The 20,992-nt window shown below is 39.7% G+C and overlaps 1 protein-coding gene across 3 annotated transcripts in view; it reads right to left on the bottom strand.

Moving 5' to 3' along the window:
* Positions 1-20,992, bottom strand: part of LOC126260250 (cyclin-G-associated kinase) — a 256,668-nt gene that overhangs the window by 181,515 nt on the left and 54,161 nt on the right. For all 3 annotated transcript variants that reach the window (XM_049957574.1, XM_049957583.1, XM_049957590.1), the window contains exon 8: positions 1,845-1,991. In XM_049957574.1, coding sequence (XP_049813531.1) covers positions 1,845-1,991 — 147 coding nt within the window. The remainder of the gene's footprint in view (positions 1-1,844; positions 1,992-20,992) is intronic.

Genomic DNA, 20,992 nt, shown 5'->3' with positions numbered 1-20,992 from the left:
GTGTGTGCTTCACTTTTTTCATCAGGCAGTGTAGTTGCAAACATGCCAAGTTAATACAGACATCACACTACCAACTTAAAAGGGAACACAACAGAGAAAACCATACTTTATTGAACTGTTTATTTTCGAACTATTTATATTTACTTCTCCGCCAAGTCTCATAGCTTACAGCTCTCTTCAAGGGGAGCTGCAGTTTGACAGTTTCATCATTCTGTGGAAGTCAGCTTGAAAGGGGAGTGACCTTGTGACAAAGCAAGCTGGGATCTTTTTGCTTCCTCTCTTTTTTTGCCATCTGGCCCCTTAAATTCATTATTTTTCATTTTTAACTAATTACCATTAAACATACTTGAGTATAATCTGCATTTTCATAAAAGAGAAAAGTTGGCCTTCAGTTTTGCAGGATATATGCCAGATCTAATTTTGTGCTTAGTTTTATGTATGTAATTTATTTTCTAATTTATTTAGACTATTCCTAGTTAATAATTTTGCTATAGGGTGGAATCAGTAATTGTTGACTTATAAACAAATATAAATTCTGTACTAATTATACACATTTGGAAGGCGAAACACTGGCATTCTTTAAGTATTTATTTGGCTCTATTTGAAAACGTTAGCAAAGCCAGCCCTTAATTAATTTCAAACTAATTATCAGTTTTGTCAAAAGTATTGTTTTTGTAACTATATCTGTTAATTTCATGATTTAAACAAATAATATGACTTAACCCTTGTAGTAGAAGAAACTGCTAAAAAAGCTGAAATTTTTTGATATATTCAGTTAATTTAATAAGTTATGTTTTAATTGTAATTTCTGTAAATTAAACGTCACACAGTGTATAGTTTCAGTACCTATTACTGTGATGATATATAAAGGCCCGATCTTTGGTCCCAAAACAGTCAGTTCATGGCCGATTTTCAGACGAGAAACACGTGCTGGTTAGGTCAATAACAATGCACCAACTAAACAGTGGAGTAAGTGTAACACAATTAGGCCTTGTGTTAAAACAATGACACTGTCTGTTCAATATGTAGCGTATTATTCTGCAAGAACTGTGAACTGTGTGGTTCGGTTTTTACTGCTCGTAGATATTCAACAGTAAACTATTGTAGCAGCATGCTGATGTTTGCCTACAATCTAGTAATGAGGCTTATCAAAATTTCCCACTGGTTAACTGGCCATATTACCTGTGTGTGTGTGTGTGTGTGTGTGTGTGTGTGTGTGTGTGTGTGTGTGTGTTTGTGTGCGCGCGCGGGTGGGGTGGGGGGCAACATATGCACCTGTAGGTTACATTATTTACAGTAGTCATTATTGAACTCCCCCCCCCCCCCCCCTTCATTTTTCAGCCAGTATCACAATGCAGTAGGTCAACACTGAGGACCATCAACAAAGAAATAAAGCAGGTGAATGTCACAACCTTGAGACTGTAGTCAATCCTCTGAATCTGAAAATATCTGAACATACTAAATTGTGGACAGCTTTTTCCAAGCGCTTCAGTCATTTCTTTGAGACACTGATTTAAGGTAATGATGCAGTGTAACTGCTTCACAATTCTCCTCCCTTTTTGCCATTAGATGATCAAAAGGAAGATTGTATTCCTGGTTTCACTGTATATATGGGCTGTATGAACACTTACAAATATGCAATGAAGCAGGTTATGACTTTTAAACTGTTAGTCTTATTTCAAAAATTTCCTTCCACCCTTCGTAGAGCAAAGCATTCATAAATTCAAAGATTAGTTCCAACACTAAACTATTTGATTAGCATTGTCCTCCTCCAACACTCACTCTCAATCTACAAGAATTCAAATTTGACATGTAAAATCAAACTACAAAATTCAAAGTGCTACCTGGACTACTGTTGGCACTGATCCTTTTTCCTTCAAGTGAAAGGGGCTCCTTCAGGTTGAAACCTTTTGTTTCCGCTATTGCAGCAAGGCGTTCCAAAATATCAGACACAGTTAGTCTCTGCAACGGATTCACTTGCAAACAACCCCCTGAAAACAAATATGGCCTGTTGAAGAACACATTAGAACAATAAATTATATATTAAACTGCATTATAGGATAGAACTAATAGTTCCTTTGTCAGAGATGAGAGAGGGATGTAGGGGAAAGTTAGAAAGGAAAGGCAGGTCATTCAACCCCAGGATGCAAGACCACCAGTGGAGAGGACAAGGACAGACAAGTCAATCCTTATCTTCACTAGAATTGGATCTCTCTAATTCTGAGGTCTGTGTGACCTGCCCTTTCTTTTTAACCTTCCCCAACATCCCTCTCTCCTCACCGACAAAGGAACTAAGATTTCTGAAAGTTAGGTAGTGAGCAGCTCTTACTTCTACATGTATTGGCATAGTATTGTATATGTATTGCCTCCTAAAGACACACAGTGGCCTGCTATTTTGTCTCACAATTTAATAGTTTACTCAACTGAATTTGCTTTTCATACAATTGTAGGAAAGAATGCACATATGAACCAAAAAGAAGTAGGAACCTACAGTAATGAGATGAATAACCTGTGTTGAAGTGCAACTAGTCACTGTTTTATTTAATGGATAAAGGCCTATCTTGGTAACCAAACAGAAATAGATAGTGTACAGTATACATCTTTCATCAGGTGTAAAATCCTTAGAAAATATTTGAAAAGAGATGAAAGAAGACTGTATGATAAAAACTGGTTGTTATTACACTAAAACACTGGAACTTGACTAACATTTGTGAAAATCTCAACACACTAAAATAATGGACCCAATTAATTCTCAGAGGATTTGTAAGTCATCGTACTGGAAATAAATGATTACATACACTGGCCCAGTCCTCCCCTCTCTTTTGCAACCAAGAGGGAATAGTGTTGTATTAAACTGAGACAGCAGAGAGCAAACACAGGAGAAGGAAATGTGAATAGGAAAAAAATGAAAATTTAGAGCTGAACAGCCAATCAATGATGAGGTCGAGGGAGGGAGGGAGGGAGGGAAGGACGGAGAGCACACAAGTTCTAACAGACAATGATAATGGCTAACTGATGCAGTATCAGGAAGCAGATGGTTTTGAATGGGAAAGAATGGTTAGCTACTTGAAAATTAATCCATCATACAGTGACAATGCAGTCCGTACAATGCATACTACTACAGTAGTGGCATGTGTGGAACTAATGAACAGATGGTGGTTATATTCAGTAAAAGGGGCCAATGTACCACAGAATGTAGTCACAGCTTGGGATGCCCTGCCACATCATGCACATTCATTTATTTTTTTCCCCCTACATGGAATGTCATACCATCATGAGATCACGACATTAGCAACTTGCCAAAATGTTTTGCTTTTGCTATATTAACTGGAATTTGTATAATATCACACAGAAAATTTAAGACATTAATTTTTTAAGGTAATAATACCAAATTACACCATTTACGATCTGTGGCAAGATATACTCTCATAATTAATCAATAATTACAGTTTTCTATATGGATACCAATCAGTCTTTAATTCTTATACACTGCAATAGCATTTATGTTTTTTAATGCTTGATTCGATGAATCCTTTACATGTGTTCCAGATTTTATAGCAAATTGTCATTGTCTTATAACAGAGGGTTTACACTAACAGTTTGAGCATGTGATACAGAAGTTTATAATCTAATCTGTATCTCCAACAATAAAACACTTTTTTCTTCTTTTTTTTCAAGCTGAAATTTCAATTTGCAAAACTGAGTGTACGGTTGTAACAGACACTGGAGTTTCATGCACAGTGCTGGAGTATTGGATTAGGTACAGATCTGCCTGCATCTAAAGGCCAAAGTCGTGGGCTGCATCCTCAATTCGTAACATGCAAGCTTTTGTAACAGTTTATGACTACAATGGTCATCTAAATGCCATCACTGGGATCCAGAGTGGTAAACTGTGGGATCTTCAGAAGAATCCAATTTCAATCTATCCTCCACTTCATCCTTCCCTTTATTGATGGCTATTTTCTTTTTTATTATTGGATACTGTAATGGTAACCTACATTGTGGAGTGCTAATGGCAAAAGGCAAGTGTGACCATTGTGACTGGATACACAACATTCAGACAAAATGCCAGTTCAACTTCCAGCCACCTAAGGTCAGAGGACGCGATAGGTCAGCTATAATCTGTGTGAGCACACTGCAAGTGGCCACCTCAGTGCCGCCACTGGGACAGTGTGCTGGCAGATGTGCCACATGGCCCTGCTCAATGTAAGCATGCAGCAGGCCCATAGACATGACTGTCTCCTGTGTATTGCACAGCTCTCAACTCACCCTGTCATGGGAAAGTTCTTCAAATAATTTGGATTGCAGACAAACTCACTTTTGAGTTCAATATCGGATGCACAGTTTGTAACAAAGCAAGTGGATTCCTTACAATAGTTATGTTTTTCTTCCCCCCAGAAACATCAACAATAATAAAATAATATATATTCAAAATGCAATTTTTATGATGCGCACTGTAAAAACTCCATCTGGTGAGGTCTCTGAAGATCCAGTCGTACTGACTGACTGTTGTGTCTTCCTCAGTCTATAGGTGTCACTGGATGCAGATACAGATGGGCATGAGGTCAGTACACTGTTCTCCTGGCTGTTGTCAGTTTTTGTTACTGGAGCCACTGCTTCTCAATCAAGTAGCTCTTCAATTTGCCTTGCAAGGGTTGAGTGCACCCCACTGGTCAACAACACTTGGCAGACAAGATGGTCACCCATCCAAGTGCTAGCTAAGCCAACTGCACTTAATTTTGGTGATTTGATTGGAACCAGTGTTACCATTGCAGCAAGGCCGTTGGTGTACACAGCACTTAAAATCTCACATATGGACTCAGAGATTATTCAACTCAACTTTATTATCTACTTCCCTTCTTTTGATTATTTAGAATCCATTAATATGATTAGTTTGCCTAAAACCCATGATAATTACAAAACAGCAGTAATTTCATTGTCATTGCTCATATATAAACATTTACACAACTCAGGTTACCCTCCATTCAGAGGCTGTTGCACGCAGCAAACGTTATTTTGATTTGTAAATAATATATTTCAGCTATCAGTCATCCTTTGGAATTTTTATTGGCAGATCTAGATTTCAGCTAGAAACTAGCCATTCTCAATGCACGATCCTTTTTTGGTCAATGCATGTAATGCCTGTTGATCTAGCTTTGTACACAGTTCATTGAATATTCAATGAATTGTGTACAAAGCCAGACCAACAGGCATTACATGCATTGACCAAAAAGAGGATAGTGCATTGAGAACGGCTAGTTTCTAGCTGAAATCTAGATCTGCCAATAAAAATTCCAAAGGATGACTGATAGCTGAAATCTATTATTTACAAATGTACACAACTGCTAACTTCTTGATAAAGTAAATGAAAAAGCTATTTATATAACTAACACACCCATACAGTCAGCCACTAAAGTATTTTAGCAGCTATTGCACTCATTTATTTTCAGGCTAATTAAGTTCCTTAACAAAAACATTGTTACTGAAACTGAATCCCATATTTAGGCAAACTAGCCAGGATAACTGAATAGAAATTATTTCTTTATGTATGAGTTCACATTCAACAATGTTTTTTCACTGTTCAGTTACTGAGAAATGTTAATCTTTAATCAACATAAATAACACACAGTTTAAGTTTTCCAACATTATATCCACACCCTCATATTCCAGGGTGGTCACTATGCCATATGGTCTCCGTTGGGATATGTAATGCTACTGTGGCATTTTCTGGTATCATGTCCTAGTTCATGAACCACGAGCAATGTATGAGTGGCCAAGTAAGTGGTCCTGACAGTCGGGATACCAGTTACTTTGGAATAAGGCTGGGCATCTCTGACATATTCCGAGTCGTGGCCACCTTTGTGCTCAGACGGTAAAGACTACCAAATCCACCAGTTAGTCCCTCAACCGTTAGGGGTAAAACTCAATGGGACCCGGGGCAAGTAAGGCTAGCAACCTGCTTCCCTGGTACTATAAATATGATGCTGGCAACAATCAGAGCAAAATGCCTCGGACGTTTGGAGGTGACGGAGTCCCACCTCTAATTGACAAACCAGGGACTCCTAAGATACGACTCGGCAAACGAATGGTAACGAGATGGGGAGCTATTAATATCAATGGGGGCTTCTCTGGGAAGAAGGTAGAGATGGAAGAGGCTGCAAGTAAGATGGGGTTGGACATTTTAGCTGTTAGTGACATTCGGGTAAGGGGTGAGAAAGAAGAGGAAGTGGGAGAATACAAGGTCTACCTGTCAGGAGTCAAAGCAGGAATAGCACAATGGGGTGTGGGCTTTTCATCAGGAAAGAAATGGAACCCAGCGTAGTTGCAATAAGGTATGTAAACGAACGACTGATGTGGATAGATTTGACAGTGCCTAGCAAGAAAATTAGGATTGTGTCAGTATATTCGCATTGTGAAGGGACAGATCAAGATGGATAGTTTTTATGATGCACTCAGTGATGTAGTTGTTAGAGTAAAGGACAAGGACAGTGTTCTGCTCATGGGTGATTTTAATGCCAGGATTGGAAATCGAACAGAAGGGTATGAAAAGGTTATGGGTAAATTTGGAGAGGATATGGAGGCCAACAGGAATGGGAAACAACTCTTGGATTTCTGTGCCAGTATGGGCTTAGTAATCGCAAACTCCTTTTTTAAACATAAGAACATTCACCGGTATACTTGGGAAGGCAGGGGAACCAGATCTGTCATTGATTATATAATAACAGATCAGGAATTCAGGAAGGCTGTGAGGGACACACGTGTATTCAGGGGATTCTTTGATGACACTGATCACTGTTTAATCTGCAGTGAAATTGGTATTGTGAGGCCGAAAGTGCAGGAGGTCAGGTCCATGTGTAGGAGGATAAGAGTGGAGAAACTTCAGGATAAGGAAATCAGACACAAGTACATAACAGTGATATCAGAAAGGTACCAGTTAGTTGAATGTAGTCAATTGCAGTCACTGGAAAAGGAATGGACAAGGTACAGGGACACAGTACTAGAAGTGGCCAAAGAATGTCTTGGAACAGTAGTGTGTAAAGGTGGGATATGAAGCAAACAGCTTGGTGGAATGACACAGTCAAGGCAGCCTGTAAAAGGAAAAAGAAGGCATATCAAAAATGGCTACATACTAGAACTCAGGTAGACAGAGAAAGTTATTTTGAAGAAAGAAACAAAGCAAAACAGATGATTACAGCACCCAAGAAGAAATCTTGGGAAGACTTTGGAAACAGGTTGGAGACCTTGGGTCAAGCTGCTGGAAAACCATTCTGGAGTGTAATTAGCAGTCTTCGAAAGGGAGGTAAGAAGGAAATGACAAGTATTTTGGACAGGTCAGGAAAACTGCTGGTGAATCCTGTTGATGCCTTGGGCAGATGGAGGAAATATTTTGAAGAGTTGCTCAATGTAGGTGAAAATACGATCAGTAATGTTTCAGATTTCGATGTACAATGGGACAGGAATGATGATGAAAATAGGATCACATTTGAGGAAGTGGAGAAAATGGCCAATAGATTGCAGTGCAATAAAGCGGCTGGGGTGGATGAAATTAAGTCGGAACTCATCAAATACAGTGGAATGTCAGGTCTTAAATGGCTACACAGGATAATTGAAATGGCGTGGGAGTCGGGACAGGTTCCATCAGGCTGGACGAAAGCAGTAATCACACCAATCTTTAAACATGGAAATAGAAAAGATTGTAACAACTACAGAGGTATCTCTTTGATCAGCGTTGTGGGTAAAATCTTCTCAGGTATTGTTGAAAGGAAAGTGCGAGTATTAGTTGAGGACATTGGATGAAAATCAGTGTGGTTTTAGGCCTCTTAGAGGTTGTCAGGACCAGATCTTTAGCTTACGGCAAATAATGGAGAAGTGTTACGAGTGGAATAGGGAATTGTATCTATGTTTTATAGATCTAGAAAAGGCATATGACCGGGTTCCTAGGAGGAAGTTATTGTCTGTTCTACGTGATTATGGAATAGGAGGCAAACTTTTGCAAGCAATTAAAGGTCTTTACATAGATAGTCAGTCAGCAGTTAGAGTTGACGGTAAATTGAGTCCATGGTTCACAGTAGTTTCAGGGGTAAGACAAGGCTGCAACCTGTCTCCACTGTTGTTCATATTATTTATGGATCATATGTTGAAAACAATAGACTGGCTGGGTGAGATTAAGATAGGTGAACACAAAATAAGCAGTCTCGCATATGCGGATGACTTAGTTGTGATGGCAGATTCTATTGAAAGTTTGCAAAGTAATGTTTCAGAGCTAGATCATAAATGTAAGGACTATGGTATGAAGATTAGCATCTCCAAAACAAAAGTAATGCCAGTGGGAAAGAGATATAAACGGATTGAGTGCCAAATAGGAGGAACAAAGTTAGAACAGGTGGATGGTTTCAAGTACTTAGGATGCATATTCTCACAGGATGGCAACATAGTGAAAGAACTGGAAGCGAGGTGTAGCAAAGCTAATGCAGTGAGCACTCAGCTACGATCTACTCTCTTCTGCAAGAAGGAAGTCAGTACCCAGACTAAGTTATCTGTGCACCGTTCAATCTTCTGACCAACTTTGTTGTATGGGAGCGAAAGCTGGGTGGATTCAGATTACCTTACCAATAAGGTTGAGGTTACGGATATGAAAGTAGCTAGGATGATTGCAGGTACTAGTAGATGGGAACAATGGCAGGAGGGTGTGCACAATGAGGAAATCAAAGAAAAACTGGGAATGAACTCTATAGATGTAGCAGTCAGGGCGAACAGGCTTAGATGGTGCAGTCATGTTACACGCATGGGAGAAGCAAGGTTACCCAAGAGACTCATGGGTTCAGCAGTAGAGGGTAGGAGGAGTCGGGGTAGACCAAGGAGAAGGTACCTGGATTTGTTAAGAATGATTTTGAAGTAATAGGCTTAACATCAGAAGAGGCACCAATGTTAGCACTGAATAGGGGATCATGGAGGAATTTTATAAGGGGGACTATGCTCCAGACTGAACACTGAAAGGCATAATCAGTTTTAAATGATGATGATGATCTTACATACCATCTTCACTTCTGGGCCAATAATTCCTTATTGACAATAATTTTGAGACCTTTGCTGGTAGTTAGGGTGGACTGATATACTGTGTACCTTCCGTAGAAATGTATACTGGCACAGGTGTTGAGGCACTTCGATTATCTTTATTCTCTCTCATCTCTGTATTTTGAAGATAGGTGGTTACTTAGCTAGCACACAAGCCTCTCAACTTGTTTATGTTATTGCAGTTATTTTGATGTTCTACCACCACAGAATTGACACTTGTGTGACACTCAGACTTTTTTTAGCTGTGTTCTGCTAGGCCTTTGCAATATACACTATCCTATTTTTAGCTGACTAGCTAAATTCCTGGCCTGGCCTGTTGAATGTATCAATGGCATCTCTGTACAAACCCAAAGGTCTTCGATTCTGTTGTTAGCCCAGCAGATAGTTTTAATGGGCACTAGTGAAGAATTTTCCCCACACAGCTGGCACCCACTGCTCTTAAGGTAGCATTTCAATGCAGGTTTGCTCTAACTTCTGGTCTATCACCTTCGTTCCTTGCAGATATGATTTTACTGACAGCTTCATCGTTGTATTCTTTAGTTCTGAAGGTTGGCTGCAGTTTCTACAGTACCAACTTCCCACTATCATATTGCAAATTCGGTGAGCCTTCTTCTACAGAGTACGTACAACCAAACTATCCTGCTGTGGACGGTGGTACACCATACTATGCAAGTATCTATTAGTGCTGGTGCAGGAGTTTACAGGGCAGCTGTGACTGTTGGTGAGTTTATTTTGGGCAGACAGTGCATCCTGTCAGAACAAGGCTAAAAAGAACACCAGTGTCACATATTACTGACAACATGATGAAGCTGCAGAGGCTTAACACCAAAATGAATACTCAGTCTGCAGCTGTGGACACTTCTGTGGAAGGCATACAACATATCGAGCCATCTTAATGCCACCAAACACTGGGAGAGATGCACTAAATCATGAAATCAGCTCCTCCTGGTTCATCAGTGTGGGACAATGAAATTCAGACTCAAAATTACTACTCCATTTTCAACATTCAATCATTTGACACTTTTTATTACTGTAACCTCATTTAAGGAATTGCAGGGAAAGGAGTGAAGACAGGATATAAAAGTTAAGTAGCATTACCCCCATAGTATTACCCTCAGTAGAAGTATCTTATGGAAAGCCACTTGCAATAGCAGATGAAGTGTTGATTCAACATTTACTGTATGATGCACTACACAGCTGTAAAACCCACAAATATCCAATGTTTGAAGGCTTGAAGGCAATAAATCATCTTTACATAATTTTGAATTTCAGACAAGAAAGATCATGTAAAACTGCAATCTTAACATACTTCTGTCTCTTATCTTTGGTATATCAGTGCCTTTTGGTCATGCATATCCATTTGCTACTTCGAGTGTGTGTGTGTGTGTGTGTGTGTGTGTGTGTGTGTGTGTGTGAGAGAGAGAGAGAGAGAGAGAGAGAGAGAGAGAGGGGGGGGGGAGAGAGAGGGAGAGAGAGAGGGAGAGAGAGGGAGAGAGAGGGAGAGAGAGGGAGAGAGAGGGAGAGAGAGAGAGAGGGAGAGAGAGGGAGAGAGAGAGAGAGGGAGAGAGAGGGAGAGAGAGGGAGAGAGAGGGAGAGAGAGAGAGGGGGGGGGGGTGCAGGTAGAGGTATGAAGAACCCAGTCACGCTGTAACGACGGAAATGCATATCCTCCTATTTCCATCTATTGTACTATAATTTTTTCCTTGTTTTGTTACCTCAAGATATGACATTTCTGTGTCTTTGTATATTGTAATTGTTTTACTATTTGTATATATATGCATTTATGTCGATGTATAATTGGTTTGTTTTGTGAATATTATTTGTATTTATACGCTGGGTCTGGCATAGGGAAAACTATACTATCGAACGAATACATCGATAGGTCGTGTGGAGAACGAAAGTATTTAGGATCTTTGGGATAGTGTTAACTCTGTTGCGTGGAGCGCGGGCAGAGAGATTCTGGCTGGGGTAGTGCAGTGGAGCAGGTGTGTTGTGTGACGCTCCCGCGAGTTGCCGCGCTTTCAGGGTTTGGCAGCATGTAATTGCGCTCGACTTGCTATGATAGTTTCTGACACGGTGTCGTGGACGGGAAGCATTAGCTGGCGCACATCAAGAGCCCGTTTCGTCTGGTGACCGTGTCGAGAAGAAGGCGCGCCAACATCCAGCTTCTGCAACAGCGATGGCCGACAATGAGTGACTGTCGCCACCTCCTCGATCGACGGCTTCAAACCTTCAATCAACCAACAAGGAAGACTGGAAGCACGTAAAGTTTTAGAACTGTATGGCAGACCTCAGCTTTTAAAACTGTTCAAATCACAAAATTACAGCAACTTAGCATGAACGTTTGTTGCTCATTGTCCCAATTGCATTACCAAGCAGGGTCCCTTGCTTTTCCGGAATGAACCCGAGTGTCGTTGAAATTCAAACGCCAGCATCATTCGATTTCGCTGCTTTAATTTCAAAGTTCAGTTAAGGTATTCATAGCTGGCTACAATATTTAGATTACACAAGCACAAATTATGAGTGCGAGTTTTGTTACCATATTTTAGCTTACCTGTGACTACAGCTCAGCTTGGTACGTACTAAATTTACTACTGTTAATTGTTCAGAATCATTTAATTCAAGTTCAAAGTTAAATCTCCTATTTCTAAATTGCGTTCATTCAAGTAGCTTTTGAAATGATTGTTGAGGTAGTCCAAGACTAACCGTATTTTACTGAATTTCGATGTGCTTCAGAAAGAAAGCTCACTATTAACTTCAGTCACTAAATTAACTTTCGATTTTCCGGTTTTATTAATTCTTTTGCTAAATTAAGTCAGAGTGTAGCGAAATTTATTACTTCTGACAAACTTTCAGTTTTCACACTACACGTGTCAACCTTCAGTTGCCACGCTTCTAGTGCTAATTATATGTGTAATAACCTTTCTTTTTCAGTTTCTATAGTAATTGTCCTAAGGACTGGCAACCGTAATTTCCCCCAAATCTCAAATATCAAATTACCGCTGGTTAATTGTTGACGTAACGGCCGCACATTTACTTCCTTTATTAACTTTACCCCTTTTCAAAATTAATTTCCACCAGTTTCATTTGCATTTTTCCTTTCATTTAGATGTAACCCTTTCCTCCCTCTTTACCGACAGATTAACTTCGGTGACGATTGCTTTTCCCAAATTTCCATTAGGTACACGCGGTTTAATTTTGCACTGTCATTAAGGTCGATAAGTGAGGGGGAGGTTACAACGCACAGGGTTTCCACACACATTCTTCTTTATATGTGCCATATGACAGTCAAACATATTCTCAACAACATCAACATGCATAAGATATATGAGCTTCCATAGACCTAGTAATCTGTGAAAGTCAAAGAACATATTACATTAAATACTCGTAACGAATTTTCAATCTGCATTCAAGTTTGCACTGACTATGCTGCTGCTAGTTTCTTTACAACTTGATTAATCTTATAACTCCACTTTAACAATAAACTGCAAGAATGTATTACAAATGGTAGAAAAGAAATTTTAATTACTATATGGCCTGAACAAACACATTGTTTTTTGACTGTTGATGAGGGTGATAGAACCCTTTGGAATACTGACAGTGAGGCCAGACAAAATTGTACTGTGTGCCTGTGAATTCCTAAGGGACCAAACTGCTGAGGTCATCGGTCCCTATAATTAGACACTACTCAAACTAACTTATGCTAAGAAAAACTCACACACCCATGCCTGAGGGAGGACTCGAACCACCGGCAGGAGGAGCCGCGCAATCAGTGTCATGGTGTCTCAAACCATGCAGCAAAATTGTACTGCATGAGATGTTGGACTCAGAAGGGGAGGAAGTACTTCAAATTCCTGTCTCACTACTCAAAGTTTTTCTACTTGTTGCCTGAATAGGTTAGAGAAAAATAAAAAAGGGGCCATTTGAAGGAAACAGTGGTAATCCATACTAATATTATAAATGCAAAAGTAACTCAATCTGTTACGCTTTCACAACTAAACTGCTCAAAAGATTTTGACGAAATTTGGTATTGACATACCTTGAATGCTGAGGAAGAACACAGGCTACTTTAGGAAGTGTGCAGTAAACATATTTATTGATTAGAAGAATATAATGTAAAATATGGAACAATAATTACTCTTTGAAAAAGCTAATTACTCTTTGAGTTTTGAACTTTATCTCACACACATCAAAAAAAGTTTTGCATCACCCCGCTTCGCAGAACTCCTGAAGATGGATGTTGACTGTGGATACTGCATCAGAGACAGTCCCTTTGGCTGTTCAGAGATGTCACTACACCTGCCCAAAGATGTAAACAATCACACATGTTGTTGTAGTTGTTGTGGTCTTCAGTCCAGAGACTGGTTTGATGCAGCTCTCCATGCTACTCTACCCTGCGCAAGCTGCTTCATCTCCCAGTACTTACTGCAACCTACATCCTTCTGAATCTGCTTAGTGTATTCCTCTCTTGGTCTCCCTCTACGATTTTTACCCTCCACGCTGCCCTCCAATACTAAATTTGTGATCCCTTGATGCCTCAGAACATGCCCTACCAACCGGTCCCTTCTTCTTGTTAAGCTGTGCCACAAACTCCTCTTCTCCCCAATTCTATTCAATACCTCCTCATTAGTTATGTGATCTACCCATCTAATCTTCAGCATTCTTCTGTAGCACCCCATTTTGAAAGCGTCTATTCTCTTCTTGTCCAAACTATTTATTGTCCATGTTTCACTTCCATACATGGCTACACTCCATACTAATACTTTCAAAAACGACTTCCTGACACTTAAATCTATACTCGATGTTAACAAATTTCTCTTCTTCAGAAACGCTTTCCTTGCCATTGCCAGTCTACATTTTATATCCTCTCTACTTCGACCATCATCAGTTATTTTGCTCCTCAAATAGCAAAACTCCTTTACTACTTTTTTAAGTGCCTCATTTCCTAATCTAATTCCCTCAGCATCACCCGACTTAATCTGACTACAGTCCATTATCCTCGTTTTGCTTTTGTTGCTGTTCATCTTATATCCTCCTTTCAAGACGCTATCCATTCCATTCAACTGCCCTTCCAAGTCCTTTGCTATCTCTGACAGAATTACAATGTCATCGGCGAACCTCAAAGTTTTTATTTCTTCTCCATGGATTTTAATACCTACTCCAAATTTTTCTTTTCTTTCCTTTACTGCTTGCTCAATATACAGATTAAATAACATCAGGGAGAGGCTACAACCCTGTCTTACTCCCTTCCCAACCACTGCTTCCATTTCATGTCCCTCGACTCTTATAACTGCCATCTGGTTTCTGTACAAATTGTAAATAGCCTTTCGCTCCCTGTATTTTACCCCTGCCACCTTTAGAATTTGAAAGAGAGTATTCCAGTCAACATTGTCAAAAGCTTTCTCTAAGTCCACAAATGCTAGAAATGTAAGTTTGCCTTTCCTTAAAATTTCTTCTAAGATAAGTGGTAAGGTCAGTATTGCCTCACGTATTCCAACATTTCTACGGAATCCAAACTGATCTTCCCCAAGGTTGGCTTCTACCAGTTTTTCCATTCGTCTGTACGGAATTCGCATTAGTATTTTGCAGCCGTGACTTATTAAACTGATAGTTCGGTAATTTTCACATCTGTCAACACCTGCTTTCTTTGGGATTGGAATTATTATATTCTTCTAGAAGTCTGAGGGTATTTCGCCTGTCTCATACATCTTGTTCACCAGATGGTAAGAGTTTTGTCAGGACTGGCTCTCCCAAGGCCGTCAGTAGTTCTAATGGAATGTTGTCTCCTCCCGGGGCCTTGTTTCCACTCAGGTCTTTCAGCGCTCTGTCAAACTCTTCACGCAGTATCGTATCTCCCATTTCATCTTCATCTACATCACCTTCCATTTCCATAATATTGTTCTCAAGTACATCGCCCTTGTATATAGACACTCTACATAATCCTTCCACCTTTCTGCTTTCCCTTCTTTGCTTAGAACTGGGTTTCCATCTGTGCTCTTGATATTCATGCAAGTCATTCTCTTTTCTCCAAAGGTCTTTTTAATTTTCCTGTAGGCAGTAGCTATCTTACCCCTAGTGAGATAAGCCTCTACATCCTTACATTTGTCCTCTAGCCATCCCTGCTTAGCCATTTTGCACTTCCTGTCGATCTCATTTTTGAAACGTTTGTATTCCTTTTTGCCTGCTTCATTTATTGCATTTTTGTATTTTCTCCTTTCATCAATTAAATTCAATATTTCTTCTGTTACCCAAGGATTTTTATTAGTCCTCATCTTTTTAGCTACTTGATCCTCTGCTGCCTTCACTACTTCATCCCTCAGAGCTACCCATTCTTCTTCTACTATATTTCTTTCCCCCATTCCTGTCAAATGTTCCCTTATGCTCTCCCTGAAACTCTGTACAACCTCTGGTTTAGTTAGTTTAACCCAGTCCCATCTCCTTAAATTCCCACCTTTTTGCAGTTTCTTCAGTTTTAATCTACAGTTCATAACCAACAGATTGTGGTCAGAGTCCACATCTGCCCTGGAAATGTCTTACAATTTAATACCTGCTTCATAAATCTCTGTCTTACCATTATATAATCTTATCTGACACCTTCTAGTATCTCCAGGATTCTTCCATGTATACATCCTTCTTTTATGATTCTTGAACCAAGTGTTAGCTATGATTAAGTTATGCTCTGTGCAAAATTCTACCAGACGGCATCCTCTTTCATTTCTTACCCCCAATCCATATTCACCAACTATGTTTCCTTCTCTCACTTTTCCTACTCTCGAATTCCAGTCACCGATGACTATTAAATTTTCATCTCCCTTCATTACCTGAATAATTTCTTTTATCTCATCATACATTTCATCGATTTCTTCATCATCTGCAGAGCTAGTTGGCTTATAAACTTGTACTACTGCAGTAGGCATGGGCTTTATGTCTATCTTGGCCACAATAATGCCTTCACTATGTTGTTTGTAGTAGCTTACACACACTCCTATTTTTTTATTCATTATTAAACCTACTCCTGCATTACCCCTATTTGATTTTGTATTTATAACCCTGTATTCACCTGACCAAAAGTCTTGTTCCTCCTGCCACCAAACTTCACTAATTCCCACTATATCTAACTTTAATTTATCCATTTCCCTCTTTAAATTTTCTAACCTGCCTGCCCGATTTTTAAGGGATCTGACATTCCACGCTCCGATCCATAGAACGCCAGTTTTCTTTCTCCTGATAACGACGTCCTCTTTAGTAGTCCCCGCCCGGAGATCCAAATGGGGGACTATTTTACCTCTGGAATATTTTACCCAAGAGGACGCCATCATCATTTAATCATACAGTAAGGCTGTATGACCTCGGGAATAATTACGGCTGTAGTTTCCCCTTGCTTTCAGCCGTTCGCAGTACCAGCACAGCAAGGCCGTTTTGGTTAGTGTTACAAGGCCAGATCAGTCAATCGTCCAGACTGTTGCCCCTGCAGCTACTGCAAAGGCTGCTGCCCCTCTTCAGGAACCACATGTTTGTCTGGCCTCTCAACAGATAACCCTCCATTGTGGTTGCACCTACGGTACGGCCATCTGTATCGCTGAGGCACGCAAGCCTCCCAACAAATGGCAAGGTCCATGATTCATGGTTCATCATGCATGAGCAACATCTATTAGATAGAGGGGGCCGACAGCAGATCAGTTCCAGTCATTCCACTAGGAAGGAGGTACACAGCTCATGTTCTCTGTAGTTCAACCATGCCTAGATGGTTAATACCGCAGGCGATCGTGTCCACATTGTTACTTTGTACCAGGAAGGGTTCTCAACAATGGAAATGTCCAGGCGTCTCAGAGTGAACCAAAGTGATGGAGGAGATACAGGGAGACAGGAACTGTTGATGAAATGCTTCTCTCAGGCCGCTGAAGGGCTACTACTGCAGTGGATGACTACTACCTATGGCTCGGACAGGGTGTATACACGGACAAGGAAAAAAAATTCCAGATTTTTCCCAGATTTCTCAGTTAAAAATACATTTCCTCCCAGGTGAAAATACACTTTTTCATGTTAAGTGACAGTATAATTTCCCTCGAAACTGTAAAGTTATCAATCTTTTGAATGGCTATTGTTTTATACACCACTGTAGAACTGCTCAGCACTTTAGTAAATGAAACCCAAGGGGGAAAAAACACATTTTGGAAAGATCTTTGATGTGTAGCAACATGTACGCTGTATATTTTCGTATTACGAAAGTATAAATGCAAAATTCCATCAAACGCCCCATGTTACTTTCTGAAGTATTGAAACTGAGATTGCGATGCGCTTTTGTAAGCCAGTCACAGTTCACGTAACATGATCTCGCCAGCCGATATTCGGAGCATATGACAGGTGATGTAGTTGGCCAATAGCAACATCACACGTAATATTGTCTCTAAGATTTCTGGTGAAGTAGAACCAATGGCTCACTCTCCCCCCCCCCCCCCCCCCCCAAAATAATATCACTACCCTACCACAGCAAGAACAACTGTATATTTGCCAGATCAGTTCTCTGTAGTACGAGCTCTATGCTACACGCATTGTGTATATGCTATGAGAATAAAAGCATTCATAGTAAGTGACGAGAGTGCAAGTGATTATATATCGTCGTTATTACCATGCTGCCTCCCCACTATCTACACATCGATAAGCTGCAAGAGAAGCTACGCTTTCACATATAATGTTGATCATTTTTGCGCATGTTACACTTAAGATACATCAGACATATGTGCCAGTAAAATGTTTAATTACGACATAAATGTTTGATCTTCTGGGCTTGAAATTCATCTAAATGGCTCGTCCTCGAAGAGTTGATTTTTATATGAGAGTCAAACGCTTTGTGATTTTAGAAATTCAATGTATGTTCTCACATATAATTCATCTTGCGTAATAGGAAATTTACTTTGAAAGTAAAACCTAGTTTACACGACGACACTAGGTTGCAGGCAACTGTGCTAACGGCCACTGCGCATACGCGCCGTGCTGTTCCCCAACTCGATGGTGAAACTAAACACTTTCGGTGTGTTCAAGCTTTGGCAACACTAGTTGCACAAGTATTGAGATTATGTGTATTCATAGAGTGCGGACAAACTGAAGTGAGGAACAGAGAATAATGTTTGCTTTTTGGATGTCCGTGCTTTGTATAGGTGTCTGTGGGATTTCAGTGATGTTGATTACAAAAATCACATAATGTGCGATCAAAACACAGATGGTTTGACAATATCTGAGATGCAGGGAAAAATTTATTGAATTAGGAAAACATATACAGCTGAGTTAAGAAAAATACAACCAACTACAATTCTGGCTGTGGAAATGCTCTCATCTGCAAGACTAAAATCCCATCGTTCAAGTTGACCGAATTTTTTGAGGAATATTGTTGACAGGAGGGAAGGCTACACAAATCATGACGCTGCATTCTTTATTCAATATTCATCTACTCAAAACGTCACAGCAGTGCTCCCCATTCAGATATGTTTGAATTTTGAAATATTGCCACTGCAGATCTATTTTCAAGACAGTTGTTTGCAAACTATTCTCTTCTTAATGCGCCATGAAAAAGCATCACCACCAACTAAAACTGCATCTTCTAGCAAGCCAATTGTTCTCGACTGTAATGCACACAATGTGATATGTAATTTCAGTTCTGGCGACAGTGCTTAATGCATTATAGTATTTTTTTCTTATCGCATAATTAACTCTATTTGGAAGAAATGTGAACAATTCTGGTACCTGAGCAACCGAGCTGATGTCATTTCTTCATCCAGCCATGAATTGAAACACGTATTTTATTTTTTCTTATGCAGCAATTCCACGCAACAAGCTTTAACTCCATCACAACTCATGCGATGTGTAACTGTCAAAACTTTAATTTCAGGCACGACTCAGGAACCCACAAAACAACGAAACTGAAGTGTATACTTGTGTTGCCATGTCTATAGTCATATATGAAACCATTTGCATGCAACTCATTCCACGCAACGAGTGGCGCAACCCAATGTTGTCGTGTAAACTATGCTTAACGCTTTTCAAACCACCATTTGCAATATTTTCCCGCAACTTGCTAGAAATAGGTTCGTTTCAGCAGTTGCCAGACAGCGCCAGATAACAGACATCACCGCATGTGCGCAGCTACGATAACGCAGGAAGACTGTATGTTCGTATGTGTAAAATATTGAAAGATCTTACATTATATAATAAAAGAAACAAGACATAAGAGGATACTCCAAGAGCATCCGAATTTTATGAACCATACTAAAATGCATAATTTGGCTTATAGCGCACATTAGCATCTCCAGATTCCCACTGAAGTAGGCCTCAACCTGATATTAAGCTTTGGTTTGGTTTTCGGGACGTGGATATTTTTGGAGCACCATACTGTATTATCTCATGTTTGGTTCTTTATTATGGCATAATGCCATATGTGCTAGAAGATGAAAACAGGCACTTGAAATGCAGTGAACAGTTGAAACTAGCCAATAGTGTGGAATTGAACACTTTCAAATAAATTGACTGCCTCAGTGGAAAAGATTAATGAAAGCCAAATTTCTTTAGCAGACCGACAAAAATAACTTCATTGTTCTGCAAGGCAATTAATGCTTGACTGTCAGAATGGTGGAAGTAAAGAAAGATCTGAAACTAATAACATCTTAGACCTCTGTAATTATGTGAAAGTACTTTAATTCTCTTGATAGCTCCTAGACACTGAAATCCATTTTGTTTTAATTTGATATGAGAACAGTAAATGAAGAGGAAACAGCAAAATCACTAAATGTAAACATGGGTGACGGGGAGACTACCCACCTCCCCACTACAACTCAGCAACTCAGACTGCTCTACACATCTGCCTCGGATCTACAATATTTACAACCCCCCCCCCCCCCCCCCCCCAAAGCATCATTTGAGATAGGACACCAAAAATTTAAAAAATTGACTTTCCAAAAAATGTTCATTTTTAGTGCACATCTTTCTGAACAGTCTGATACATAAAACATATATGTTCGAGGAAATGTAAGACATGTTATTTGGTTTCCAGAGTGCCGAAGTGCAGTGCCACGCCTCTTCACACGGCATTCTTCTATTGCACATCACTGTATTTCACTCTGTGGAATTCAAACATGTACATTTTGTAATGGATGCCATCAAACTATATTTATGACAGTGGAAATTAAAACTGTCCTGTGGTGACTCTCCTGCTCCCAGTTGTCCGGATTGACATCCTGCCGCTCTATTTAAAAAAAGACCTCGGAATTAAAACTGGATGGGGTTATTTGTAACCGGAAAAAAAGAGCTTTTCAGAAAATCTGCACTCTTTATTGCCTATGAAATGAAAAAGACCTGTCTAATATTGCAGCAATTGTAACACACACCAAATAAACGAGACTGTTTTGGCACAAATGGTCATTTTTATAGCACAACAGAATACCAATATCAAATGCCTATTAGGCCTGTTAAAATCAAAAAGCTTTATGTTAGGAAAACGTTTCACATTTCATTCATACGCTTCAGCTTCTCAAGCACTAGATCGAAAAGTAGTAGTACCAAATGTTTGTATAAATTTGGAATCTTCATATTCATTTGTAACTTGTGTGCTCTTCTCCGTACTCATTCTAACAAATAATCTTGTCATCACTAATTCTGTAATTATTCATGCCATTGTCAAGACTCACTCTCTGGTTAACTTCACTAACCCTATCATAACCATCGGTTTAGTTATCCCGCGTTTCTTCCCCTGTTAGGCATTATTAGGTGTTCGTGCAATGCTAGCCGGGGACTGTACAACTGGCCCTTACTAGTGTAGTGATCTAGCAAAAACATTTCTATCAAAATTTCATTTTCTTTGGTACACCAAGAAGATAATATGCAATTTTTCTTATCTGTTATTCCTGTTTGTCATATATTTCCACTC

Source organism: Schistocerca nitens, chromosome 1 (assembly GCF_023898315.1).
Source record: "Schistocerca nitens isolate TAMUIC-IGC-003100 chromosome 1, iqSchNite1.1, whole genome shotgun sequence".
Lineage (NCBI taxonomy): Eukaryota > Metazoa > Arthropoda > Insecta > Orthoptera > Acrididae > Schistocerca > Schistocerca nitens.
Note: the sequence above shows the minus strand (reverse complement) of the source record. Positions and strands in the feature narration are given on the sequence as shown.